Source organism: Amphibalanus amphitrite, unplaced genomic scaffold (genome assembly GCF_019059575.1).
Source record: "Amphibalanus amphitrite isolate SeventyFive unplaced genomic scaffold, NRLGWU_Aamphi_draft 000809F_arrow, whole genome shotgun sequence".
Taxonomy (NCBI): Eukaryota; Metazoa; Arthropoda; class Thecostraca; order Balanomorpha; family Balanidae; genus Amphibalanus; species Amphibalanus amphitrite.
This window is the reverse complement of record NW_024882303.1, coordinates 239,679-265,844: the sequence shown is the minus strand read 5'-3', so window position 1 is coordinate 265,844 and position 26,166 is coordinate 239,679. Positions and strand designations below refer to the sequence as shown.

The following is a 26,166-nucleotide window of genomic DNA, read 5'->3' as shown; positions in this document are numbered from 1 at the left end:
AAACATAAGTGTCCCTTCGCTTCGAGGCCTTCAAAATCACCACTCGTACGCATCGCTTTTTGCTGAACTTTATCTGATTCTAAACCAAAGCAGGGAAACTAAAGAAATAAAGACGAAAACTGTGATGATATAGGTGTGAGTTCATCTATCGCCCTGTTGAGATCATTTCTTTCATCATCTAGCTTGTTACGTCATCTGCTATCTCGATTTGGTAAAGATTTGTTGTGCAAGAAACTAGCTGCTGCGCCATAAATGTATCCCTCAGTTGTTTGTCCGCGTGTGAATCGCTGCCGGCCTTTTGGTGTTGGTGAGGGAGGGGTGTTTGAGGGTTGCAGAGAAGCGCTCGGTTTTGTTTATATTTTTGGTGGTGGCACAGTATTCATTGATTTTAAATGCGCCATGTTAATTTGATTTGTATTTTTCATCTGATATGCTGTTTCGTCTTGCTTTCAATCTCTCAAAAACGGTCAAGACTTTCTCTCTGACTTCACGGACTCTTGCATCGGTATTTGGATTCCAGTTTTGTGAATTATTGTCAATTCGTGCATGCATCCTTTAAATAGTAGTGTTTCTAGTGGTATTTTAAACATTTCCCACTTATATATATATATATCCACAATTCAATATTGCGTAGGTACCTGCTCGAGCATTTGGAAACTGGACGTAGCCTGTACCAATGCCATATGTTATGCTGCTTTTGACGACAAGAGCTATAATGCTGTAGTTGGGAGAGTTGACTGATTCGGCTCATTTCAATATCAAGTTACTGGGTCATGTTAGATGTTATTGACCTCAGTAACCTAATGATTTATCAACAGCTTTATCAGATACCTGCCATGTCAGTAGGCGGAACTATGGTCAAGCGTACCCATTTTCGGGAACGCATTTTCGTTCCCATGTTTGGGAACGATAAACCCAAATATGGGAACGCCATGTAGGCATTATTTAAAACAACAAAAAGAACCGTTAAATGACGTCCAAAAAGTATAAAACGATCGTGAACCATCTGATATTTGTCTCAATATTGTTGAGAAAGAGTTTGATATTGTAAGGCCCATCGTAGTTTCAAATCGTTCCCCTATTTCTAAAGCAGTCCATCATCCGGGCCGCGAGCCCAAATTTGGGAACGCTCTCGTACACTGGCGCTGCAAGAGTTCCTTATTATGGGAACGGCGTACCCAAAATTGGGAACGATTTCACCGACGCCTGTCAGGGGCTCTTTTCATTAATAAGCATCACGTCCAACGCCGCAAATTATTGTTAACGCAACAATCATCAGATGACCTTTCCGGCAAGACCGTCGCATGTTTCGCCCGGTCTTCTGCGCTTTTATTCCCGTCGATCTCGCAGCGGGCACGCCCCCCTCTGCAGGATTACGTAATTCACAACGCTCAGCGATGATCAACAAGGTCTTCCATACCTATATCCAAGCCTATATCCACCGTCCGCGCCGAGGGTGGAGACATGTCAAGCACCTGTCTGTTTATCACCGATAGTTGACGAGCACAAGGAAGTATCCAAAAATGGGAACGCTGAATATGTTACACCCTCAAAACACCTAGTCCCAATGAAAATCTAGTTTTTTCCTTTCTTGATGAGTGTAAGTGGCAAAAGGCCTGGTAGGATGGGCACGAGGAATGATCGAAATCAGCATAAAAATTATAAATAAGCCACACAGAGCGACCTATATAAGAGAAATTCCCCCAAAACGATCACGCGTAGAAACACGGAAGACAAAAACCACGCTCATGACGCTCCTTATAAAACAACTCTAAACAGCTAGCATCCAAATAAAATATGTCTATCTGGGATGATATAATACAGCTGAATAATTTTAAACCACTGAAACTGAGTTTACAACAGTAGTTCGGTAAAATCACTGACGTTCCATGCGGTTGTGCGCCCCGACACCAAATGTCACCAATATTACCCCCGGACTGTCCGCGTGTTCGCTTGCATATGTCAGCATCTGGTGTCGCTAGTATGAAACTTCATAACCAGGCGAAAATTATTATACTTGACCTCAAAATGTAAAAAACGCTTCATTTTCCTTAAAATTGCAAGTTAAATTTAGTATAACCCATGTTTTCACCATTCCGTCATTTCAAAAAATCATTAAAAATATCATTCGACGGTCAATTTCCTTGTGCAACGGTCAGATTAAAGACGATTTTATAGACTTAGTAGATACTTAAATTAGCGTGCACTTTTTTGAGACGTGATGCACTAATGAGTTTTAGTGGGCGAACGGCCGAAAAATTACCTTCCGTTCCCATAAATGGGAACGCCCGTTCCCATATTTGGAAACTCCGTTCCCAAAAATGGGAACGTTCCTATATTTGGGTACTCATGACCATAGTTCCACCTACTGATGTTTCTCCTGGCTTTCCAAGCCTTGCTGTGATGGGGGGGAGGGGGGTGATGCCCATATCATGCTAGTTAAACCCACTTCAAGAATAAAAGATGATTTTCTTGGCAACACTTAACTGTCTGAGAGATTGCTTTAAACTTTCAGCCATTGATGCCTTGGGTGACAAGACATTCAAGCACTTACCTTGAATTTATTCAAGCATAGCAGGTACACAAATTGCAATCATGCAGATAATGCAGTTCAACAGATGTATGCCCTCATCAGTACTAGCTGACTGATCCCCTCCCATCTGATCACTGATTATGACGGGGCTTTGTTGAAAAAGGAGTGTGCTGTCTCTCATTAGAGGAAGTCAACAATGGTACCTATCTATCTTAAGGCTACTGTGGTTGGTGACCCCTCAAACAAATAATTGCAGAGCAAATACAATGATGTCTAAATGTTTTTCATATTAAACATATCAAATCATTTTCTTCACAACCTCACAACATGTCATCACCTGGTACTGGCATTCTTCAGCATCACTATGTGCAGTTTTTTTTTTTTAGCAAATGATCTGCAAGGCTCTGCAAGACACATGAATTACCAAGAAGCTGCATTGTGGATAATGATGCTACTTGCTAGTGTGAGGTGTTGCCCTTGCATGGAAAGAGAGTAGGAAATTGCAAACTTTATCTACTGGTATGGTGATTAGATAAGTAATCATTCCTCCAAGTGATGTGAATGTTACAAGATAAAAATTATTTGGCATGGTTTTTATTTCTTTTCTCACAAAAAATGCCTACCACATGTGGCTGAGGTTGATTGCTAGAATGCAGAGAGTGATAGGTACCTATTTTCAAATTCTGTGGATGTGAGATTTCTGATCTGCCTGCATCAGGGATGTGATTTGTCTCTTCATATTGCTCTCGATGGTGATTGATGCAGTCAAGTATCGGTCAGCGCCATGCGATATCAGAGTACCGTGCCGCCTGGTGACGGACCTCCATTCACAGTGGTGTGAGTGAGAGCGCTGGCGCGCGCGCGCGCTTTGCGGCAGCATGCTGCAGTTTCTGGCCAGCGCCGACGCCGTGCTGGAGGCGCACAGCTATGTGGACGGCTACAGCGCCTCGTCGCTGGACGCGGCCCTGCTGCGTCTGGTGGGCGGCGCGCCGGACGCCGGCCGCTACCCGCACCTGGCGCGCTGGCACCGGCACGTACAGAGCCTGCAGCGGCTCGGGGAGACGTTCCCGGCGGCCGCCGCCGGCCGCTCGCTGCGCGACTGCGGTATCGCCGTACCGGAGGGGTCGGCCGCGGTCCCTCAGCCGGCTCCGGCCGCCCAGCCCGCGGCCCCGGCCCAGCCCGCAGCCCAGGAGGTGGGTGCGGGAGGCCCCGCGCACTCTCTGTGGCAGAAACCGGGCGGCAGCGGCGGCGCCCTCTGTCTGTGCTCAGGAGGGCACGGCGATGGCGCCTTCTGACTTGCATGTGCCGCTGCCGCTTGTAGTAAATGTTGCCATGGCTGTCATGCTTTTTCATACTAGTTATTAAATTTAGAACTTTCGAAAGTATAACACTAACATACGCAGAAGTTGCCGTCGTTGTCAAATATTTTGTTGTCTACTCGTTGTGACGAGTTTGAAGTTTTCAAAATGGGTGACCGTTTTTTCCTACCAATTAATGTTTTTTATTCACGCTTCAAGACATTTTGGGATCCCTTTAATTGCTGAAGAATGCCAGTACCACTCATAATGAATGCTGAATTATATATTCTATAAGATCTCACGATGCCTGACAGTTAAGGAAGGACATTTTAATGATGGGGCACATCAATTTTTTTTTTTACATATTTACTCAGATAACAATATGATGAAGAGGGTGTAGTTAGCAATATTCACAGATGAATCAGGTCAGAGTGACATGTGCTCAGGAAAAATGTAGAGCAACGTTTCCTTAGCTAAAAGATCCTTTGTCCATTTTTTCTTGATCTTTGTTAAAAAGTGTGAACTTCGAGCTTTAGTAGTGAACTGGAGATCACATTTACACATTACACAAAGCTAATGACATTCAGCTTTGTTGCTTGTCTGATTCTTCTGATATTTAGTTGGTTGTTTGTACTGCTATTAGCACCAATCACCTCATTCCCTGTCCTATTCCATGAGTTGTTTTACTAATATGACTACTAATCAGTTTGTGATCTTCCAGCTGATATGTGATCTTATTTGTTACAGTTTATTGTGCACGTAGCACCTATAATTGCATGAGATAGTATAGTTTCAATTCGTAATTTTTGCAATGTCTAAGCTCATTGACGGGCACGATCTTCCCGATTCCCGGATTATTTCTTTTATTGATCGTTGTTCGTTGATTGTTTGTAAAATACAGTCATTCAAAATTGCTTGCTATTTTCTGAACAACTTTAATTGGATTGTAATTATGCCATTCATGCCAATGATCCATAAAAGAATGGTAGCTATTTGTGCGTAGAATGTACAATTGGTCTACATTTTCTGTTGTAACTCTCCTTTCGGTCGTTGCAGCGAGCCCGATCCAAGATGAAGGACAAGAAGGGTGGCGGAGACAAGGCGAAAGCCTCCTCGGTAAAGGAGCTCAACCCCTGGCCTGCGTATATCCAGGTCAGTCGTCTGAGATAAGGCACATAACACCAGTAATGCCCAGTATATCGGTCTCAGCCTCGTTTTTCGACCCGATGAGTACAGGCCTAAAGAGCCCTTGGCCCTGTGAGACCGTTTGAAGGCTAACACTGACTCACTGCCCCTCTCTCGCTGCAGGAGCGCCTGGCCCTGTGGGACCGTCTGAAGGCCAAGGCGGACGCCGAGGTGGCCGCCAAAGAGCCGCAGAAGATAACCGTCACTCTGCCCGACGGCAAGGAGGTGGAGGGCCAGTCGTGGCGCACCACGCCCTACGACGTCGCCAAGGGCATCAGGTCGGTGACCGTGATCGACTGGTCTGGACTTGGGGACCGGTCAGGCAATAGCTGATAACTAAAATAAGTGAAATCGTGTGGTCGAAAATCAGTGGAACTACGCTAAAACGAATGTGAACTATATTAACTCAATGCTGGGCAGTGTCGTACACATTTTTTCATGCGATTGCTTATGTGCATGTGTTTGTTTGTGATAGGGCCATGCTGCTTTCACTAGATATATCGGCGCCCGGAGCGCCAGTATCTCCAGCTTCTCTCTGGCGTTTTGGATGGCCCCGTGTCATGTACCTTACCATCGTGCGGCGCAGTCTGACCCCGTCCCGCCCTCTCCCTCCAGCCAGGGTCTGGCCGACAACACGGTGATCGCTAAGGTCAACGGAGAGCTGTGGGACCTGGACCGGCCTCTGGAGGGTGACGCCTCGCTGCAGCTGCTCAAGTTTGACTCTGATGAGGGTAGGTACTATTGGCGCATGGATGCGTGAGCACAGTGAACTCAGACGGTATTGACTGTTGAGGCAAGTTACTTGCTTTGACTGGAAACGGTTAATAATGAATAGTACTCGGCTAGTGAAGCAAACTTTTCGGGTTTGATTTGCAGTTGTTGGTTGAAACATCAAAGGCGCAGTTCAGCTGCAATAAAAAATGGAATTGATCACCGTCGATTTATACATTTTTTTCCGGCCTTCATGTATAAGCACTGCTGCTCTTCTCGATTTTTTTGGCATGTTTTTTCCGCATGCTTTTATTTGACCCCATCTGTTACGTGCGTTAACTCGTCTGACTCGTCACTGCACTGCGGTCTGTCTGCTCCGCAGGGAAGTACGTGTTCTGGCACTCGACCGCTCACATACTGGGTGAGGCGATGGAGCGTGTGTACGGCGGGTGCCTGTGCTACGGACCGCCCATCGAGGAGGGTTTCTACTACGACATGCACCTGGAGGATGGACAGGTGAGGATCGACAGGGAACTGACGAAGCGCTTAGTGATACGGGGCTAAGTGAAGCTAGGGTTACTTGGTGAAGGGAACCTGAATTGGGGATAACTGACGCAGAGGGGCACCTGTCAATGGTCATGATGAGTTTCGGAGATAGAGCTACAGCGAGGATGGGTATTGGGTATTATCTTTCGGTCTGGATAGCTGTCACTATTATTCAGCCAGCTATTCGTGCTTGTACAAAAATTGGCGGCACTTTTCGTGGGATAGTAACGCCACCAGCGCCCAGCTGCTCTGTACCTATTTGGGTTGTCTACGTTATATCTTCGAACAGCATAGGTGGTGCATCTGTTGTCTGTACCGCTAAAGCTGGCATTGCCGATTTCGTAGTTCCATTTACATTCCTAACACAGGCTTTTCGCTGCCTTCCACAGGTGAGCAGTCAGGACTTTGACGCGATCGAGACTGTGATGAAGTCGGCCATCAAGGAGAAACAGACGTTCGAGCGGCTGGAGATCTCCAAGGAGGACCTGCTCGAGATGTTCCGCTACAACAAGTTCAAGGTGCGCATCCTGGAGGAGCGCGTGAAGACGCCGACCACCACTGCGTACCGATGCGGTCCGCTGATCGACCTCTGCCGCGGCCCGCACGTCCGGCACACCGGCAAAATCAAGGCCTTCAAAGTCACCAAGGTGAGACGCCTGTGGATCGAAAGTGGACGCTGATCGATGCAAGATTTTTTTGTGCTTGTAAAATCGAGCTCATTTTGAATGGATGTAGGGTTCACATTAATGTGTGACAGTCTCAACTCTCAATTATTTCAATTCGTAAATGCAGAATGGAGCTTTACATTTTCTGGTCGAAGCTAACGCGAAGTATTTGGATCGATCTTTTCTGAACAGTTTCTTGTAGAGCTTGCGTCTGCCCGTTTGACCCTCACTGTCTCCGTCCCTCGTCGCCACTCTGCTGATCGTACATGCCACGTTCCTACCTGCTGCAGAACTCGGCCACCTACTGGGAGGGTAAGGCGGACGCCGAGTCCCTGCAGCGCGTCTACGGCGTGTCCTTCCCCGACACCAAGCAGCTCAAGGAGTGGCAACACTTTCAGGAGGAGGCCGCCAAGCGAGACCACCGCAAAATCGGCCGGGTGAGTACACATTGTTGCGTGAAGAGTTGGGTTCTGATGCAAGAGGGGGTAGGGGAGACCCGGGAGGTATGGGCCGGTTTTGTGAAAAAGCAATTTTCTTCCATTGGGCAGTGGCTAGACCTGGTTTTTCACTCTGTGTACATGAAATTGCTTTTCGCCTGTAAAGTGTACCTGATATTAGGCATCTGGGATCAACTACTTTGTCTCGAGATAACTTTAAATAAATCATGCGCTTTTTTGATCAATCAGAATTCACCGGGAGGTATGGGCCATGGCCCGGGAGGTATGGGCCGGTGCCATGTTTCATCTTATTTTCTCGACATTGAGAACAATACTCGTAGCTGGGCTCTACCTTGAGATCTCTTAGAGCCCAGGAACCGCATAAGCGGCCAACAGCTTACTTCATGGAGCTCACTTGGGTACATATGTATTTTGGTTAACTCTAATCATGTTCCATGAAATCAGACAAATAATTTTTTTTCCTGTTCGAATGCAATTTGTATTTGAATGTTCGACCTTGTGCGACAAAAATAAAACTTATTGAAGAGGACATTCAATGAAAGCATCATTTCATTGATGAAAACTGTGATGGCCCATTACCTCTCGGGGGCCCATTCCTCCCGGGTCTCCCCTACGTGGTAGTCGTATAGTTCCACACAGAACAGACTGGTCGTGTGGTCGGCCGCATGACTAACTGAATTCTGCTCCCGGCATGGTCACTGGTCAGAATATGTCGGAACACAGTCTGGGATTGGACGTGACTTGCGGGTGGGCGGAGTGGGACGGTGACGGGTCCGGCACGCCTGGGCGATGGTGTGGGTACCCTGCGATGACGATGCGATGCAATGAGATTACGAGATAGAAGGGGCGCAGAACGAACAGTGGGACGGGTCGGACAACTCTCAATTTTCATACATGCTGCACGCTCGTTTTACTGCCCTGCCTCGAATGATTCTTATTCATAGTGTTATATGAGAAGAATCGCAAATAATGTACGCAAATCGTAAATGCGTGCTGCGAATTATCGATCAAGACACATTTTAGCATCTCAGGCAACATTTTTGCATTAAAGGGACCCTCCCACCTTCAAAAAGTTTATGAATTGGCATGAAAGTGATGTCGCTCGGTTCAGAAAGAGCGAAAACGAATATCTACCAAATTTCACCGAAAAATATTCACCGGTTTTCAAGATATTAGACTTTTACTTTTGTTTACTTTTTGGGATCTCCGCTGTTCCTATAGTTCGTTTTTTTTTTCAAAAGGACGCTGGCTCCAAGTATGTTTTTCGAACAAGCACGTGTTTTAGCGAGCAAAACGAGCAAAAACTGAACCTGAGAAAATCGAACGTCGACTAATTTTAACATGTGATTTCTTCCCGATAGTTTCCATATGTGCGTTTTGGAACCAGATATGAGAACAGTGGTGACGTCATGCTGTCGAACATGTATTGCAATGTAACGTATAACTATCATGGACGGAACCGCTTACTCGATTATAAGCTCGGCAACAGTGAAAAACTAAGTTTCACCCAAATTCGTCGACACTTGTCCCATTGTACGGACATTTGGGTGCCTGCTGCCACCAGTGACGTCATCATAGTATGTTCATTTTTAAGAAATAATTTCCAGCTACTTATCGTGCACAATTTGAAATCGATTATTTTTTCGGTAAGAAATTCTTGGCCAGACACTGAAGCTGCCAAAACTCACGTGATAGCTTCGACATCGAACTTGGAGCCAGCGTCCTTTTGAAAAAAAAAACGAACTATAGCGACTTTATTTGGAAGCAATAGTTTGGCAGCTGAAAGTGCGGCACTTATTGCGCGCAAAGCAGCATATACCACCGCGTGCTACAAAACGTTTTAGTCAAACATGTAAAAATCGTTAGATATCTGCGCTGACGTCACACATTCAGAGGGGTATTCCTATGCATTAGCTCCTCTGAATCAAAATGCTGCAATTTTGAAATTCAATATTTCCGATTTAAGGCATTTCTCGATGTTGTGAGTGCCGAAACCGGTAATTGTGAGCCAGGGACCCCATTTTGGCTATCTCAACTCAAATCTAATGTTAAGGTGGGAGGGTCCCTTTAACCCGCGCCCCGTAGGGCTACCGGCGGACCCTACCACCCGTAGGGGGGGGGGGCGTTTCGCCCCCCCCCCTAAGATCTCGGAAAGTTACCGGCCGATTTTCAAAATTCAAACGGCGTTCGATAGCCCCACCTGGGAACTACCTTGTGACCAAATTTCATTGACCTAGGTCAAACCGATGACGTCACAGGTCAGGTCAAAGGTCAGATTTTCAACGTTCACAGGCATTTCAAGAAATGTGTTACGAAATCGAGTAAATTGGTAATTTATTGAAAACCATCGATGTTACATTGTTCGTCAAACACATACTTTGCTATCTGAGGTCACTGATACCAGGTCAGGTCACAGCGAGGTCAGGTCACCGGGGTCACAATATGAAAGTGTCGTGTGATACATGTTTTATGGTTCATTTTACATGACAAATGCGATTATGTGGGTTAGGCAGCCTTTGGGGCCAGCTTAGGTCACGTTTTGGTGAAGGTCAGGTCAAGGTCAGGTCAAATTAGGTCAAATTTCAAAGTTGATATTTTTGCATAAAATGGGTATTGATTCGATGCAGCTCGTCACGGGGAGTCTAATGGTGGTCTTTGTTTTGCTCTACAAGGTCTAGAAGTGCCAAAAATTGACTTTGAAAATTTGACGTCATCATTTTTGGACAGTTTTTTCGCTATAACTTGGCCAAAAAAACGAGGTATCGATCTGAAATTTGGTATGTAGATAGAAGACGGTAGGCACTATCACATATATTCCGGTTTTTTCGAAACTCAAAAAACTTTATGGATTTTTTGGCTGATATATCCCAAAAAAAGTTTTTTTTTATTTTTGGGGTCAAAACTCAAAAATTTCAAAAATCCGAGATAGCGGTTTTGTAGCCCTGTCAATTCTACACCTTTTATGTCTTGATCATTTTTCTGTATCTTCAAAGCTGTAGGCCTGACAGGTCTTCTCGCGAAGGTCTTTTTTCGGTCGAAAATGACAGAACATTCTGACGTCATTTGTGGCCAACCTATCATAGCCTCTGGAAAAAAAAAATTTGGTCACAATGTGTGAAATTGATGCCCGGAGGGGTCCTGAAAGTTTGGTGGCGATATCTCCAGCCGTTTAGGAGATATTGACCGAAAAGGACAGGGGGGCCGTTTCGGCCCCCCCCCTTTCTTAAAAGTATGTTAGAAAATGTTTCTCTCAAACAATTTTGTGCCAGCAATGATGGAAGCATGACGTCATTGTTACGTGATTTCGTTATTGTGGTGTAAAACTATTCTACATATTTTCCTAAAAATGTTATGATCGCTGAATTATGCGCAGTCGCAAGTTTTACACATTGACTCGCGACATCGAGCCATTGTTTTGAAATTATTATTGCTGGCTCAAGTGGATGGTGCTTGTTGAACTGCTGATATGGTCCTTAAATGAGATAAATGTTCTCATATTTTCTTCTGTCGTCTGTCACGCGATCATTTAGCGTAGTGGGCTGATCCGACTTACAGCGGGCCTCTGCGAGCGCACGTTTGCTCCTCCCTCTACCGTGGTCTCTGTCACACGTCCATGACGTATAGGCAGCTGGTGTGCGTTTCCAGCTACGCGATTTGTATCCGAAACACCTCGAAACATTGCGACACTCAGCCAGCTGGCTCTCGTGGGTTGGTTTGGCCGGACTGATCCGAGTTCTCCGTCCCTGGACCGCCTGTTTAGGATTCCACGCGGGTTCGATTTACAGCCGGTGCCGGTTCTGTTGGAGTTTTCGTCAAGTGTTTTCTCTCTCTTGTAACTATGTGCTGTCCAGAGCACTGCTATAGTTCGTTTTTTTTTCTCAAAAGGACGCCGGCTCCAAGTTCATTATCGAAGCTCTCACGTGAGTTTTGGCAGCTTCAGTGTCTGGTCAAGAATTTCTTACCGAAAAAATTATCGATTTCAAATTGTGCACGATAAGTATCTAGAAATTGCGTCTTAAAAATGAACATACTGTGATGACGTCATTGGCGGCAGCAGGCACCCAGATGTCCGTGCAATGGGACATAGTGTCGACGAATTCGGGTGAAACCTTGTTGTTCAATGTTGCCAAGGTTATAATCGAGTAAGCGGTTCCGTCCATGATAGTTATACGTTACATTGCAATACAAGTTCGACAGCATGACGTCACCACTGTTCTCATATGTGGTTCCAAAACGCACATATGAAAATTTTTGGGAAGAAATCACATGTTAAAATCAGTCGACGTTCGATTTTCTTAAGCTCAGTTTTTGCTCGTTTTGCTCGCACGTGCTTGTTCGAAAAACATACTTGGAGCCAGAGTCCTTTTGAAAAAAAAACGAACTATAGGCTACACTTTTCACTCTCCTTCTTATCTTTTTTGTTTGTTCGTTATCTGTCCGGAGGATTGGCGCGTGTCGTGCTGTAAACAAACGAGCTTCTATCTCGGGACTGGTGTTCTGGCGTCTCTGACGCTCACGTACCTAGCGGCGCAGATGCCCTATTCCAGTTGTACAGTACAGCTGTCCAGTCCCACCTGCCTGGCAGTAGCTGTCTGACTCTAGCCGTCCAGTCCTAGCTGTTCGGTTGTAGTTTGGTCCTAGTTTTGTCCGGTCGTAGCGGTCTGGTCTCAGCTGGCGGGTCCTAGCTCTTCGGTCGTAGTTGTTCGGTGGTAATTATTTGGTACTAGATCTGTCTGGTCCCACCTGCTCAGAGCAGCTGTACGACCTCAGCTGACTGATTCCAGCATCCCAGTCGTGCCTTGACCAGCCACCGCGTCTCGCTGCTCCCGGTTAATTTGTCACGGCTGCTCTGTTCGTGACGGGTCAATTAGACTCCGCGTCCGCCCGGGATGATTTCCTGACCATGATCGTCTCACTGCTCTGTACGTTTCCATTCTATCTCTCCTATTCGCTCTGTCACTTCGGCCGTCCGCACCATATCCCATATCACTGTTTGTTGAACCGGCTGGGGATGGGATGACGCGTTTGTGACACTTAGGTCCGGGGTCAGCGACCGGTGGGTGTTGTTGCTAAGCAGGCAGGATGGTCACTTTGCCACAGTCTCTCACGTCGGTTTCGGAAACCGCAGGGGTGGACATGTGTGATGTAATAGTGTGACGTGCCCCAGGCGGCGTGTCGTGAAGTGGGGGGGGGGGGGTACAGAGGTCTGACTTGTGTGTCTGGATCCGTTCTGCAGCTTATCTGGCAGCTCTGCCGCTGGTCGGAGACCGTTTTTAGTGTTATTCCGGACCGGTTTGACCTATAAACGATCCGACAGCTGGTAACGACTGTTGTATGTTGGACCGGGTCCGTCTGTCCCGGATCCGGCAGCTCTACCGTCGACCAGGCGCCCGTGATATGTTCAGACCGGGTCCGTCCGTGTCCGATCCGGCAGCTCTGCCGTTTAGAGGCGGCGGCTGCCTGTCGACTCGCCGCGCGGTCGGCCCGTCAGTGTCGCTCGGCGGTGTGCGGCGGAGGCGGTGTCGAACCCGGGTGTGCGGCGCCGGGCGCGTGCTCTCCGCCCGTCGGCCGGTCTCGGCGGCATGGGTGTCCGGTGATATGTCCACCTTCATCGTGCCTCCAGCCTATCGCGATGAAGGTCCCGAGGAGCTGCGACAGCTCTTCTTCCTGGCCAGGGTACGTGAATCCGCCCCTTACGCAACTCTCGCGCACCACGCGTCAGTCACGTGATCGTCCCGGCGCCCGCACCGGCGTGGTGCGGGCGAAATCCTAGTGCGGTTTTAGAAAGCACCGCAGCCCTGTTGACCACATTTTAGCCCTCGACACCGAGATACGCACCTGTTTTACTGAAAAGAAGCACCTTGGAGCACTGTTCTTTGATATTGAGGCGGCCTATGATACAGTGTTACGACACAGAATACTTTCCAAAGTACACAAGTACGGCATACGCGGCCGGATGGGCCTCTTTATTAAGAACTTTTTATCGGGTCGTCGGTTCAAAGTCCGAGTTGGCAGTAGTCTTTCGAGCAGTTTTACTCAAGAGAACGGAGTTCCCCAGGGCGGGGTGCTTAGTGTGGCTCTCTTTGCAGTGGCGATTAATGACATCGCTGATGATCTGCCGGTCTCGATCGGTAGATCGCTCTTCGTGGATGATTTTGCCATTTGGTTTGCCGCTTCAAGCGCTCGGCATATGGCCAGACAGCTGCAGCTTGCAGTGACGCGGTTGGAGAGATGGAGTCGTGACAACGGTCTTCGTTTTACAACAACGAAGACCGTCGCTATGCACTTTTGCCGCCGCCGCTGCGGCGACCTTCCCTTGGGAATCCAGCTCTATGGACAGGTGATTCCTACTCGTCCGGTGGCGAAGTTTCTTGGGATCTTTTTTGACAGTCGTTTAACGTATAAAGAACATTTTAGAACGCTTCGGGAACGATGTTTTAAATCCCTGAACGTTTTAAAATGTGTCGCCCGCACATCTTATGGTGCGGACCGCAGGACCCTTCTTCTTCTATATCGATCTATTGTACGATCGAAGCTAGATTACGCTTCTTTTGTCTACGATTCAGCGAGTGAATCTAGCAAGAGGGTCCTGGATACAGTCCATCATGCAGCACTCCGAGTAGCCACCGGAGCATTCCGCACCTCGCCCAGGGCCCAATCTTATAAAGGTTGTGCTACCAAATGGCGTACTATCATTCCACCCCACTCTATTTACGGCACCCTATTCACGCAATCTTATAAAGAGAATAGTATGGTAATTCTATTCACGCCATTTTGCCCACAGTACAAATCAACGCCAGCAGGAAACACGCAACGTGATTGGTCAATGTCTTGTCGCCGTCGCTATTGGAAATTATGCGTACTGTTTGCGAACAGCAAAAGTTATGTGTTTTAATTTTTATGGGGCATTTATTTCTTTTAGAGACACACATATGTGTAATGAATAAGTTATTTATGGAAAACGTGATAGCAAACTATGGAAAACACAAACATGCTTGAAGAATTCTCCTGAAAAGTGGATTGCCGACCAAATAAATTTCAGCGAGGGTATTCTCGCGCTCAGAAATTCGAGTGAATAAAGTGTTTCTTCTACTTATCATTTGCATTTATTTGCTGTTAAGGCATTGCAATAAATTTGTTAAAGAATTATTTAAATAGTCATTTAATTATAGCTCGGCTACTGTTTCAGTAATTTAAGTAATGCCGTTGACAATGAAGCTCCTACAATTTGAGCATCAGGATATCGTACATTAACTGGATCAATTCAAGATATAGCTTATTTTCCTTCTTGTCATAAGCTCTTGACATTTTCCTTCTTGAAGATAAACTACTAAAATTCGAAGACTACGTACATGAACTGAATTAGGTCAAGTTACAGCTTATTTTCCTTCTTATTCAAGCATAGGTACCTGTTACCTAACCTAAACCTAAAAAGCAATTCCTCAAAAGATTGAAGAACCCAGTCTAAATATCAAAGCATATCAAGAAAAATACTCGGCTCAGAAGTCAGATCGAGATGCAGGAAGAGAAGAAACAACACATTGATCCGTAACTGTGCCAGACAGAAAGTGAGGAGATACGAATAGTGAGTAGGAATTAACAATTTTTTGACAAACTAAGGTATATCATCATTAATTTAAATATCTAATCAGAAGCCATGAAGTGCCCGTTATTTGTGTCATACGTGAGACGTGAGAATAAGCTAAAGACCCATACCGATTCTATAATACAGTGGCTGCCGAAAATCTATGATGGTTACTGGTTCTAAAATCCTCTTAAAAATCCCCTTTTAATTTGAAAAATAAATCCATGTAACGATGAACACTCGTTTTTATGTGTTTTAGTGTGCATTTAGTTCCTGAAAATACGTATTTTGAAATTGATCGTTGTCTGTATAATAAGCATCATTATAATGAACCTGAGTTAATATGTGGAGGATGTATTAATCTTAAAAATATCATAGCGTAAAATATTGCATATTTATATCATAAAAACATTGAATTTATCTTAAATGAATTAAACTGTCTGAGAAGCTCGTCAGAGTACGCCACAAATTCTGGCGTAAAATAGGTGCCGACGATGCCGCAATCAGCTGATTATTGTTTGTGTTTTGATATGTGCACAGCTGCTCACGGCTGAAATCATTCTACGGCACATCCAAAACTGGCGGTTACCAAAACCGTAAAGAGCGTGCCGTGTTTTCGATTTCACAGAGCTTTATAAGATTGCGTACTATATATCCAGCCTTAGAGTGCTGCCATATCCATTTCACGGCGTTTATAAGATTGGGCCCAGGAGCAGCATTCTTGCTGAGGCGCATGAACCGCCACTTTCACTCCGCCGTCAGATGTTGGGTATGCGGTACGCGCTGAAACTGCGCCAATTTCCTATGCACCCGACGTACCCATACGTTTTTTCACGGCATGCCACCCGATGTAACGGAAGGTTACGACCCTCGTTCGGAGTGCGCATGAAAGAACTGTTTTCAATAGTTGACATAGCATTGCGTAACGTTCGTCGTACCTGGGCTGCGCCCCCTCCACCGTGGAAAAGTGTCAGTCCACAGGTGGATCTTTCGCTTTCTGCAGTTCCAAATGGCAAGTTGCTGCCTGCAGAGGCACGAGTCCGAGCCTTGGAACACCTTGCCTCTTACGATGGTTTTATTCCTGTATTCACAGACGGCTCTAAAACACCTGAGGGAGCGGGCTGTTCTTTCGTCGCTGGCGACGATACCCGTTCATTTTCGTTGCCATCTTTCGCCTCGGTGTTTTCATCGGAACTTGTTGCCATCGAGAAGGCTTTGTGTTTTATTGAGGTATCGGACGGACCTTTTTACTTGATTTTATCGGACTCCCTAAGCAGCCTGTTGGCCCTACGGAGTTTTAATCCAGCCGACCCGATCGTTCAAGACATTTTAGCTCGGCTTCAGTCAGTAGAACAATCGGGTAAATCTGTTCAGTTCTGCTGGATTCCCAGTCACGTTGGCGTTCATGGCAATGAGCTGGCAGACGCGGCTGCAAGGCGTGCTGCTGCAGCACCCTGCACTCGTCGGTTGCCATTGCCGGCGCGTGATTTTTACCCTGCTGTACGATCTTTTATTCTAACGGAGTGGCAGGCAGAGTGGCGCCTGCGTGGAGGCAGGAAGCTCCGAGAGGTGAAGCCGACTCTGGAGCATTGGAGGTCTTGCTCGCAAGACAACAGGTCAAACGAAGTGATTTTATGCAGGCTCCGCATCGGTCATACGTATGCGACGCATGGCCACCTTCTCCGCGGAGATGAGCAGCCCGTTTGCGGCGGGTGCGCCGTGCCTCTCACCGTCGCCCACGTGCTTTTATCTTGTCCACTTTTAGAACCAGACCGGACGCGCTACCTCGGCCGCATCGTTCCGGGTACCACTGTCCGCCGCCTGCTGGGTGACGAGTCACCCTGGGTTTTATCTGGCAACATCTTTTCCTTTATCCGTGCAGTCAAATTCCAAGCGATTTACTCGACCTGACCCAAATCCTCTCTAGTCTCCTTGTCTAGTCAGTTGTCTGTTACGACGCTTTTGCGTTGTTTTATTTTACCCTGTCTTTTTTTTATAAAGTCTTTTACTTTCTAGTCTTGATATCTAGAAAGTTTCTTCTTTTGAAACACTTGTTTTACTAGCGCGACGTTATGGGCGCAAAATGACCTTTGCAGTCGACGCGCCCTAAAGCCCCAATAAACAAACAAACAAACCGGCGTGGTGCTACTGGTGAAAAGGCGGGGCTTACAGCGGGCCTGATCGATATAAATGTGAGTTTGTGTGATCAGGTGAAAGTTCACGCCGTGCGCAGTGCGCACGTGCTAGCGACCAGTTGTTTTTATGCCAGAAGTGATAAACGGTTAACGTATGTTAGTTAGATGACATCCGGGCGGGGCGGGGCAGATCGTATATACGACTGCTATGAGGCCAGTCTGAGAAAGCCGAAGCAAGCTGTTCTGGGACCCTAGCCTTAATAAGTCGTTATGGCCCCACCCTCCGGCCATTGCAAAACGGGCGGGCGAATAGCAATGCTTTCTGTAGGGTGCGGGCTGCAGGAGCAACGTGATGGCAGCGGTGCTGATTGAGAGTCATCACGAATCGCGTCAGTAATTCACCCACTGCTAAAGGCGGCAGGGCGAGGTGGTTTATGCACCAACTGGCCGCACAATGACAGTGCCGTCCGCGGTTAGCCACAGTTCCTGTTACACCTATAGACCCCGACTAAAGATGCGGACCACTGTCTCTCTCCGACCCTGAAACCGACTAATCAGTCCTTCAACAAATAATCATCTGGCAAACACTTAGGTGGCGTGCGCACCGTGCAGGACTCGTAAGTTTCCACTTTGTCATCAGTGTCAGAAAAGTGGTTTGGGATCTAAGTTCACGGAACAAAATTTTTGGCTGCTCACGGAACAAAAATCCTGAAGTAGGTAAGGCACTGTAGGGCCAAGCGTATTGTTATAGGTACGCTTTAAGTATAAAGATATTTGCCAGAGTCTCAGTCAGAAACAGCAGCTTCTACATATAAAATAAGGGTTCAAGGAGCACAGCAGGTTGTGGTCTCACAGCCCAAGTGTTACTTATTTATAACTAGTTAGGAAATCTGGACATGTAGGTAATGGATGACCACTGATGCTTAAAATTATTCATGATGGAAAATATACAAATTATTATTAAAATTGTGAATGAAGTGAGAAATATGAATGGGGTATAAAATATACACAACATCCGCTTTTCTTCATATGCTTTTCATGCCACATTTTAACATGAAACAAAAACTGCTGAGTATATTGAAATACTATTTGAAATACATTAAAGCAACATCAAAACATAACCAAGTGGACTGGTACCTACCTACCTATATGGTATCAGTATAAATGGCCTTGTACCTACCTATCCTATCTAATACAAGTTTGACAAATTTGACGCAATCCAGCTTGAAACAAACAACGAACCACAAAGACACAAAAACATGCCAGCACTTTAAGTAAAAGGTCTTGTGCAAGACAACCCCCCCAAAAAACATGCCACATATGATTATTGATTATAATCAATAATAGATTATTGTCCACGCGCTTCCCCAAACGGAGCCCTCGCACCTCGAGCCTTGAGAAATGGCGCGGAGGCCCGCTGGCGAGGGAAATTAGAGGAAAGGGATTTCCTCTTTACTGGTTTTCAATTTGATAAAATTGATTCAAATTAATGAATACTTCAAAATAGCATATAAAATGCAAAAATAATATAAAATAAATGTATATTTGACCTCAAGCTGGCTGCTTCATTCCAAATAATATGTTAAAAAGCAAAGGGATTTTATGCCCTAGACAAACATTACTTCATGTAAAAGTGATATCAGCATATGTCGGTATTATACCTGTAATCGGCATCAACTGGGCAAGAATTTTATGCTATGAAAAGCGCCGTCTCTCAACGATTCTAACGGTATCCAATTTTTAATAAAATATAGTCGGAAATGCTTAAACGTTCCAAATTTAGTGAGTTGTTCCGTGACGAAACATGGTCACGGCGTTTCGATAAAACTATATGAAAACGTCTATAAAAATATAAAAAATTGGCATAGAAACAATCAGAATTGAACAATCTACGATGCCATACCAAATTTGAACCGATTGCAAGCCTATTTCAACCTTTATTCTACCCTTACTTTTGTTCCGTGTCGCGGAACAAGAATATCATAAATTGAGAAATGCACTGCCATTGAAATGCCGTTATGAGGATATGGCAGCCTCACTGAAAGGTCGAAAGAGCGTCTTTTGGGAAATTCGACAAATAATGCGCATCACGGTCAAAAGCAGTGTTTAGTTGTTCTTGATATCAGCTTTTTCTGCATATAAAGATCATTTTCTGCCCAATAGTGGACGAGAAAGCAGGAAATCGATGGTTACTGATTTGATGAAAGAATACGCAAAAGAAATGGCAGTGTCCACCCCGGGCAGTGTACCCATAAACGTGGTGTGGATTGTGCATGGTGCAAAGACATTGTGGTGAGGACTTTCTATTCAAGTCGCAGGTATGGGTGGTTGTTCGTGATAATATTGATTTATCGTAAGAAGCATCTAATCTCATTCCGTGCACGTGACATGCAGGTGATCATGGTTGAATTGGATGGTAGGGAGGCATCATTCTGTCAAGGGCTGATTCTCTTTCGTAAACTGATTCTCATTCGTAGACAAACGGGTCAGAAATGTGATGGAAACATTTATTTTAATATGATTCCCCGTGCGTTCTCGGCTTTTTTACCGCAATCAAAGTAAAAGATCCAGTGCAGAAAAGACTGCACGCGTCAATAAAATAAATCACGCGTTAATTTTTTCGTTTTACTCTCGACAGATTTTGCTTCTTGTTGACGAGCGCATTCAAGCTGCTCTTCTAAAAGCCAGTGATTGTTATCTGGTTTTGCTCTACATATTTGTGAATTTCTTTATATTATTTTTCTGATCAGCTAGCTGTATGGATATTGATAATGATGATGGGAGCAGCTCGGAGATGGGAGAAGAAGAGCTGGAAAACATGGTTCGACAAGCTGAACAGAAAGGAACAGCCCCCCGACAAACAAAATGGGCGTTGAAAAAATTCGAAGACTGGATTGATGAACTCAAATGCATGAGTTTTTTTTTTTACATCGGTGCCATAAGAAGTTGGATGGAATGGTGACCAATATATACGCTAAATCATGCGTTTAATTGACGCGTGAATCAATTTTTGCTCCCCCAAAAAGCCAAGCCCCTTTTTTCTTTAACTCTCCCCCCCCCAAAAAAAAACCCTTCAACAATCCTGACCGGAGCGCTGAAATACTCAATGCTAAGAACTTGAGCGACACGGGGAATCATACTAAAATAGATTTTATTCACGCCTTCCCGTGAGTAAAGGATATTTGATGCACTCATGGGATCATTTAAACACTCGTGTGTAAATTTCACTCGTTTCACTCGTGAAATTTACACACTCGTGTTTAAATGATCCCACTCGTGCATCAAATATCCTTTACTCACGGGAAGGCGTGAATAAAGTATAATTTATTTCACAAACACACTCAATAGCATACATTCAAGGCACGTATACTGGATTCATTCCTTCACGCTTGTTTTAAAACGTGCTGGATAGTTTGACATGGTAATTGTCAATAGTTCTACCTTGTAAGCACTTCAACTTTGGAAAGTAATCATGACTGGCATTTTGACTGATCCAATTATGATGATTGCATGGTGAAATTGTGGAGCAACTGCTTCTTGTCTGCTTCAATAGTATTTGCAGGATGCTTGCTTGCTGCTTTGGAGATCTGAAAACAGAACAAAGCACAAGTGTCAAATTTTCAATTAACATGTTTCTTTAGTAAGTTTCCCTTTCAGTCCTGTGATGCCCAGTTGCAGTTGATATTTAGTCAGTGACGGAATAAAAAAGTGATTATTAGCAGTGAAAAATCTCACGGAACAAATCTTCCAAGTTCAAAAAAATTGAGAAAACGGCCACTTTTCTGACACTGTTTGTCATACGCTGAAGCCTCACACCATATTCCTGGGATAACTGAATTCGTTTACTTTCATGGTCTTTTCTCAAGGCACGCTGGTAAATACGCTGAAGTCTCACTCCACATTCCTGGGATAACTACATTCGTTTACTTCCATGGTCTTTTCTCAAGGCACGCTGGTAAATACGCTGAAGCCTCACACCATATTCCTGGGATAAAGAATTCGTTTACTTTCATGGTCTTTTCTCAAGGCACTCTGGTAAATACAAAATTACCCGACCTCGGCGTATTTACCGAGATATTCGGTCAGAGTGGAATGCCCGCGGCTTGCTCGCTGTGGCATTTCCATCTTCACGTGGTCACTGGTCATACTCTGGGCCACACTGTTTATTTGTCTTCGTAGGGGGCCGCTGGCCCCTCCGGCCATCATCGGCTCGTGGCCATCTAGTGGACAGTTTCTGTCTGGTCAGTGTTTACTCTCTTGTTGTATATCTCCATGATCTCTCATCAGCCTGGACTGTAGTTCTGTCAGGGATGGCGCCGGGGCTCGGACGAGTGCCGCCGGTGTTACTAGTGTTACCGGGATTGTGTGGGTGCTGACACCAGCGCAGCTGTGGTTCGCCCCTAGCGCTGAGACTGGCGACGCCGTGTCCTTGATATTGGGCTTTATTGCATCGCGAGACTTTCGCACGTTGGTGGTAGTGACTTGTCGCGGTAGGCAGGCGTGGTGTTACTGTACGCGCAGCTGTTGCAAGGAGTCACGAGTTGAAATTGACGTGTCTGGTTAAGTATATGGATTATGATTGAGAGAAATCCGAGCCGCAATGTGAGCGGTACATTTGTTATCGGCATGCAGTAACCAACGAACCTAGAACACCTTGTTATACAGGGCGACGCGCTGTTCCAAGGACTTCAGATGAGTAATGTCTTCCGAAATAAGAGCCCATCTGCAGCTAATTATACATGTTTAATATAGTGTAATGGGCATGTATGAAAGAAGAATAGCTGAATGCTATCGTAACTACATATTTTATTTCACAAATATCTCGGCTAAGGCTTTGGGTAGATTTCCTTCGGTGTGTTATGCCAACAGACACGTTGGAGCATTCCGTAACCCAAATAACGGATGCCTGACACCGGCTCGTATTACCAGACGTATGACTATTGTAACAGATCATAAACCATGTTTCAGCGTAGCATTGACATTCGAGGCAGCGTAAATCTCCTATATGCTTCGACCTTCGACTACTGGCCAGCTAGATCCCTACTTAACTATCTCTGTGATCCCCGCTGACTTCAATGATCCATGCTGACCTGCCAGACCCCTACTGACCTGGCAGACTCCTGCTTCCCTGTGTGACCTCCCTGACTTCCTGCTGACCTCCCTCCCTCTTCCATCCACAGGAGCAGGAGCTGTTCTTTTTCCACGAGCTGTCGCCGGGCTCGTGCTTCTTCCAGCCGCGCGGCACGCACATCTACAACGCGCTGGTGGAGTTTATCCGCACCGAGTACCGGCGGCGTGGCTTCCAGGAGGTGGTGTCGCCCAACATCTACAACGTCAAACTGTGGGAGACCTCCGCACACTGGCAACACTATGCGGTCAGTCAGACTGGATAAATATTTAATCTTAGCTATGTACTACACCATACCATAACTTTTTGTTGACCTATGTCCTTTGATTGCAATGTCTCGTCAAGCGTACGCTTGTGCTATTATGTATCTTTTCTTCTTTTTTTTCTCAAGTGCTTAGCGAGGAAATTGCATTGCCTACTGTGATAGTTTGCAATAATGCATCTTTGATTATGTGGCTGAGTTGTGTAAATTTACTAGAAAGGGAATTTTCCGTAACTTTGTGGGCTTACATCCTCTGTCACCCGTCATGTTGGTTAACAAATGACCGCTGCCGCGTCCCCGCAGGAGAACATGTTCTCGTTCGAGGTCGAGAAGGAAAAGTACGCGCTGAAGCCGATGAACTGCCCGGGCCACTGTCTGATCTTCGACCACCGGCCCCGCTCGTGGCGCGAGCTGCCGCTCCGGCTGGCCGACTTCGGCGTGCTGCACCGCAACGAGCTGTCAGGAGCGCTGTCCGGCCTGACGCGCGTGCGCCGCTTCCAGCAGGACGACGCACACATCTTCTGCACCCACGACCAGGTGTGTGATACAGGAGAGGGTAGGGGTCGGGTGGCTGACGACAGGGGCTCGTCCGGTGCAGGGTTAGCCAATAGCCGCAGCGGTGCGTGCAACGGATGGTTACGGTTAGAGGAGAGGTTAATCCTGCCGGTTCGATGGTTCCGGCAATGTAGCTTTCCGTTGTGTGATATTCTAAGGCTTGGTACGTTATTACAACGCACACGCCCTAGAAATATACTCAACGTAATGGTTTTTTATCGACTTGCAGTAAGCGTAAGCGGTTAAACTGCTGTTTTGGATACGTCATATTGAATTACGTTAGATGTGCATGAGATATATGGAGTCGGCCCCACAGCCCCTTCGACTGAATGTATCGTCAAGCTGACGTCGTCCCGCCCTGTCTGCCCGCAGATCAAGTCTGAGGTGAAGGGCGCACTGGCGTTCCTCAGGGACGTGTACTCGGTGTTCGGCTTTTCGTTCCAACTGAACCTCAGCACCCGGCCAGAGAAGTTCCTCGGAGAGGTCGAGGTGAGAATGATAAGAGAGGATGGCTGATAAGGAGGAAAGGGAGATAAAGGGGAATACCGGATCTGGGGGAAGGAACCAGGGAGCTTAGATGGGTGACCTGATGGGACGAAGTTGAGAGGGACGGGTGTTGGATTACGAGTAAAACTACGGGAGTGAATGGGCGAGTAAGGGACTAACGGGAACGGAGGAGCCAAGGAACGTCCGGAAAAGATTTGGAAAAGGATGAAAACGGCAGTTGAAGCAGGAAAACAGAAACTTGACGGCTCAGAGGGACGGGTGAACGTTCCCCGTCCCACGGTCGTGAGGGACTAATGAATGTTCCTCGTCTGACGACTCGAGCCGTTACACTCTTCCCGTCTGACGGCTCCCTCCCTTCCCTCAGCTCTGGGATGACGCTGAGAAGCAGCTGAAGGAGTCGCTGGACGACTTTGGCCAGGAGTGGCAGCTGAACCCTGGCGACGGCGCCTTCTACGGGCCCAAGATCGACATCCGCGTGCTGGACGCGCTGCGCCGCTACCACCAGTGCGCCACCATCCAGCTGGACTTCCAGATGCCGATCAGGTTCAACCTCAACTACATCAGGTGAGCCGTGTGGGCCCTAGTGGCTGTTGGATTCCTGATGTGGAATTCCAGTTGTGATAGTTGAGGGCGGGAATAGAGAGCGACAAGCATTGGGGAATTAGGTGGAGGTGGCGCCACTTGCTTTGGGGAATAGTATCAGAGTGAGAATTTGAGGAATGCCATATTCGGCGTGTTTGTCTTGCATACTCCTTTCCAATAGCTCTTTTGTGTTTTGTGTTTTGTTTTGACGTAATGCCTGGTGTTTGATCGCTGCTAACTGAAAGAAAACTGTTTAAAAATTGGAAGTCGAAAGCTGAGATACCGTGCGCCGTATACTACGCTTTATTTGTTAGCGTTGTACATATTCTTTTTGATAGTCTGAAGCGTCATGCCTAACACTCTCGGCTGCTGCTACTCTGATATCGTCTCTCCTGCCTGAATGGCTGGCTCGTAAAATCCCTCCGCGTCTCTCCCTTCCCCATCTAACCCTCTGTCCCATCTCCCCCTCACAGTGAGAGCGGCGAGAAGAAGCGCCCGGTGATCATCCACCGCGCCGTGCTGGGCTCCGTGGAGCGGATGATCGCCATCCTCACCGAGTCGTACGGCGGCAAGTGGCCCTTCTGGCTCTCCCCCCGCCAGGCGGCCGTGGTGCCCGTCGGACCCGCCTACGACGCCTACGCCGAACAGGTGCGGGACCAGGTGCACGCCGCCGGCTTCTGCTGTGACGCAGACCTCGACGCCGGTGATACCATGAACAAGAAGATCCGCAACGCGCAGCTGGCACAGTATAACTTCATCTTCGTGGTGGGGGAGAAGGAGCAGAGCAATGGCACCGTGAATGTGCGTACACGCGACAACAAGGTGCACGGAGAGCACCCGGTCAGTCACGTGGTGGAGCGCTTCAAGCACCTGCGGGACGTGAAGAGTCAGCACGCAGAGGAGGAGTTCTAGCCGCGGCTCACGCACCGAGCGACGGCGACGGTGAGTGCGGTGGGGGTACGGGAGGGAAAGATGCTCGAGAAGAACGTCCAATTATCAATTATGTGTTTAGTTGATCAGAGAATAGGGTTAGGGTAATGTCCTATTGTGACTGTTAATCGCACAGGCGCTTTGGCAAATTCCCATTTTAAATGCTGGAAATTGGCAGATGTTCTTTGATTCTTTCGGTGTCCAATCTTACTCCTTTTTAAGACCCGATGTGCGGTGTCGATTACCCCGGCAGTCCCCGCGCCCGAATCCATAACTCATCATCAGACGTCGGGAAAGCTGACCCCGGGCCACCTTCTGATCTATCCACCCTATTTCAGCTCCGGACGGCCGCTGGGACAGGTTGTGATTGGTCAGACCATGCACTCCCGCGCACGCTCACCCCAGCACAGCCGGCGGAGGGACTGGCCGTGCCGCCAGTACCGAGGTCTCGCCAGTCCGCGCTCTCCAAGCTCCATCCAAAGAAGCCTCCGCTGTGATTCATTCGATTCCTACCCGGTAAATCGTGACACTGCGGTGGTCTGTCGGGGTGAATCCTGACCGGGACGGAGTCTTAGAAAAAATATATGATTGCTGGCTCTACCATCTGTGTTTTAGTGTGGTGGATGTACAATGAAGTGGCCCAGCAATGAAGGAAAATGTTGAACCCTGGAGGTGTTTATTTTTCGGTATGATCATCGAACAGTGGAGTGTGCAATGAATATATCATTCGATTGAATTAACACTTCTATTTGAACCCATTATCCGAATTTCGGGGGGGGGGCGAGGTTGCGATGGAAAAGACTGCTGCTCTAAATAGTTATGTCTGCTAGTTTTAATTTATATTTCGTTTTAAGTGAATGGCTGTGCTGAATTGACATACGTGGAGGGGAAGGTGATTCGGAAGAATTCACAGTGCGCGGCATCACTCCTCCAAGGGTCGACAATACCTCTGTGAACCCAGGGAACCCTAACAAATGTTCGGATCAGTTACCATTCGTGTGATAGCCCTAAACCCAGAGACCAGAACTGTTGATTGTGTGGCGCTGTTACTGCACCAAAGCTGAGCGGCCTTTCAATCTGCCACCC

General features: G+C 46.8%; 2 protein-coding genes across 13 annotated transcripts; both read left to right on the top strand.

Moving 5' to 3' along the window:
• The first annotated feature begins 76 nt into the window (after window positions 1-76).
• Window positions 77-25,820, top strand: LOC122366473 (threonine--tRNA ligase 1, cytoplasmic-like). Of its 12 annotated transcripts, none has more exons than XM_043338779.1 (15): window positions 306-328; window positions 2,920-2,996; window positions 3,367-3,726; window positions 4,888-4,983; window positions 5,140-5,294; window positions 5,632-5,747; window positions 6,110-6,243; window positions 6,663-6,920; window positions 7,229-7,375; window positions 22,297-22,491; window positions 22,810-23,043; window positions 23,434-23,550; window positions 23,933-24,132; window positions 24,624-25,092; window positions 25,419-25,820. In XM_043338779.1, exons 3-14 carry the CDS (start codon window positions 3,412-3,414, stop codon window positions 25,060-25,062), a joined length of 2,406 nt encoding a protein of 801 aa, XP_043194714.1. In that variant the 5' UTR covers window positions 306-328; window positions 2,920-2,996; window positions 3,367-3,411; the 3' UTR covers window positions 25,063-25,092; window positions 25,419-25,820. The 12 variants fall into 12 exon arrangements, with proteins under 12 accessions (XP_043194719.1, XP_043194716.1, XP_043194721.1 ...); XM_043338777.1 differs by having other exon boundaries at window positions 2,920-3,052; XM_043338775.1 differs by lacking the exon at window positions 2,920-2,996 and having other exon boundaries at window positions 292-307.
• On the top strand, window positions 13,360-17,045 carry LOC122366474. Its single transcript, XM_043338788.1, has 2 exons — window positions 13,360-14,047; window positions 15,692-17,045. Exons 1-2 carry the CDS (start codon window positions 13,587-13,589, stop codon window positions 16,890-16,892), a joined length of 1,662 nt encoding a protein of 553 aa, XP_043194723.1. The 5' UTR covers window positions 13,360-13,586; the 3' UTR covers window positions 16,893-17,045.
• Window positions 25,821-26,166: the final 346 nt, after the last annotated feature.

What these genes read in the sequence shown, in the direction of transcription:
- LOC122366473 (XM_043338775.1), top strand. Translation starts at nt 3,412, where the DNA reads ATGCTGCAGTTTCTGGCCAGCGCCGACGCCGTGCTGGAGGCGCACAGC. An exon ending in CCTGGCCTGCGTATATCCAG is followed by an intron (nt 4,984 to 5,139) that starts GTCAGTCGTCTG and finishes CTCTCGCTGCAG; the next exon opens with GAGCGCCTGGCCCTGTGGGA. An exon ending in AGTTCCTCGGAGAGGTCGAG is followed by an intron (nt 23,551 to 23,932) that starts GTGAGAATGATA and finishes CCCTTCCCTCAG; the next exon opens with CTCTGGGATGACGCTGAGAA.
- LOC122366474 (XM_043338788.1), top strand. Translation starts at nt 13,587, where the DNA reads ATGGCCAGACAGCTGCAGCTTGCAGTGACGCGGTTGGAGAGATGGAGT. An exon ending in GCATTCCGCACCTCGCCCAG is followed by an intron (nt 14,048 to 15,691) that starts GGCCCAATCTTA and finishes GATTGGGCCCAG; the next exon opens with GAGCAGCATTCTTGCTGAGG.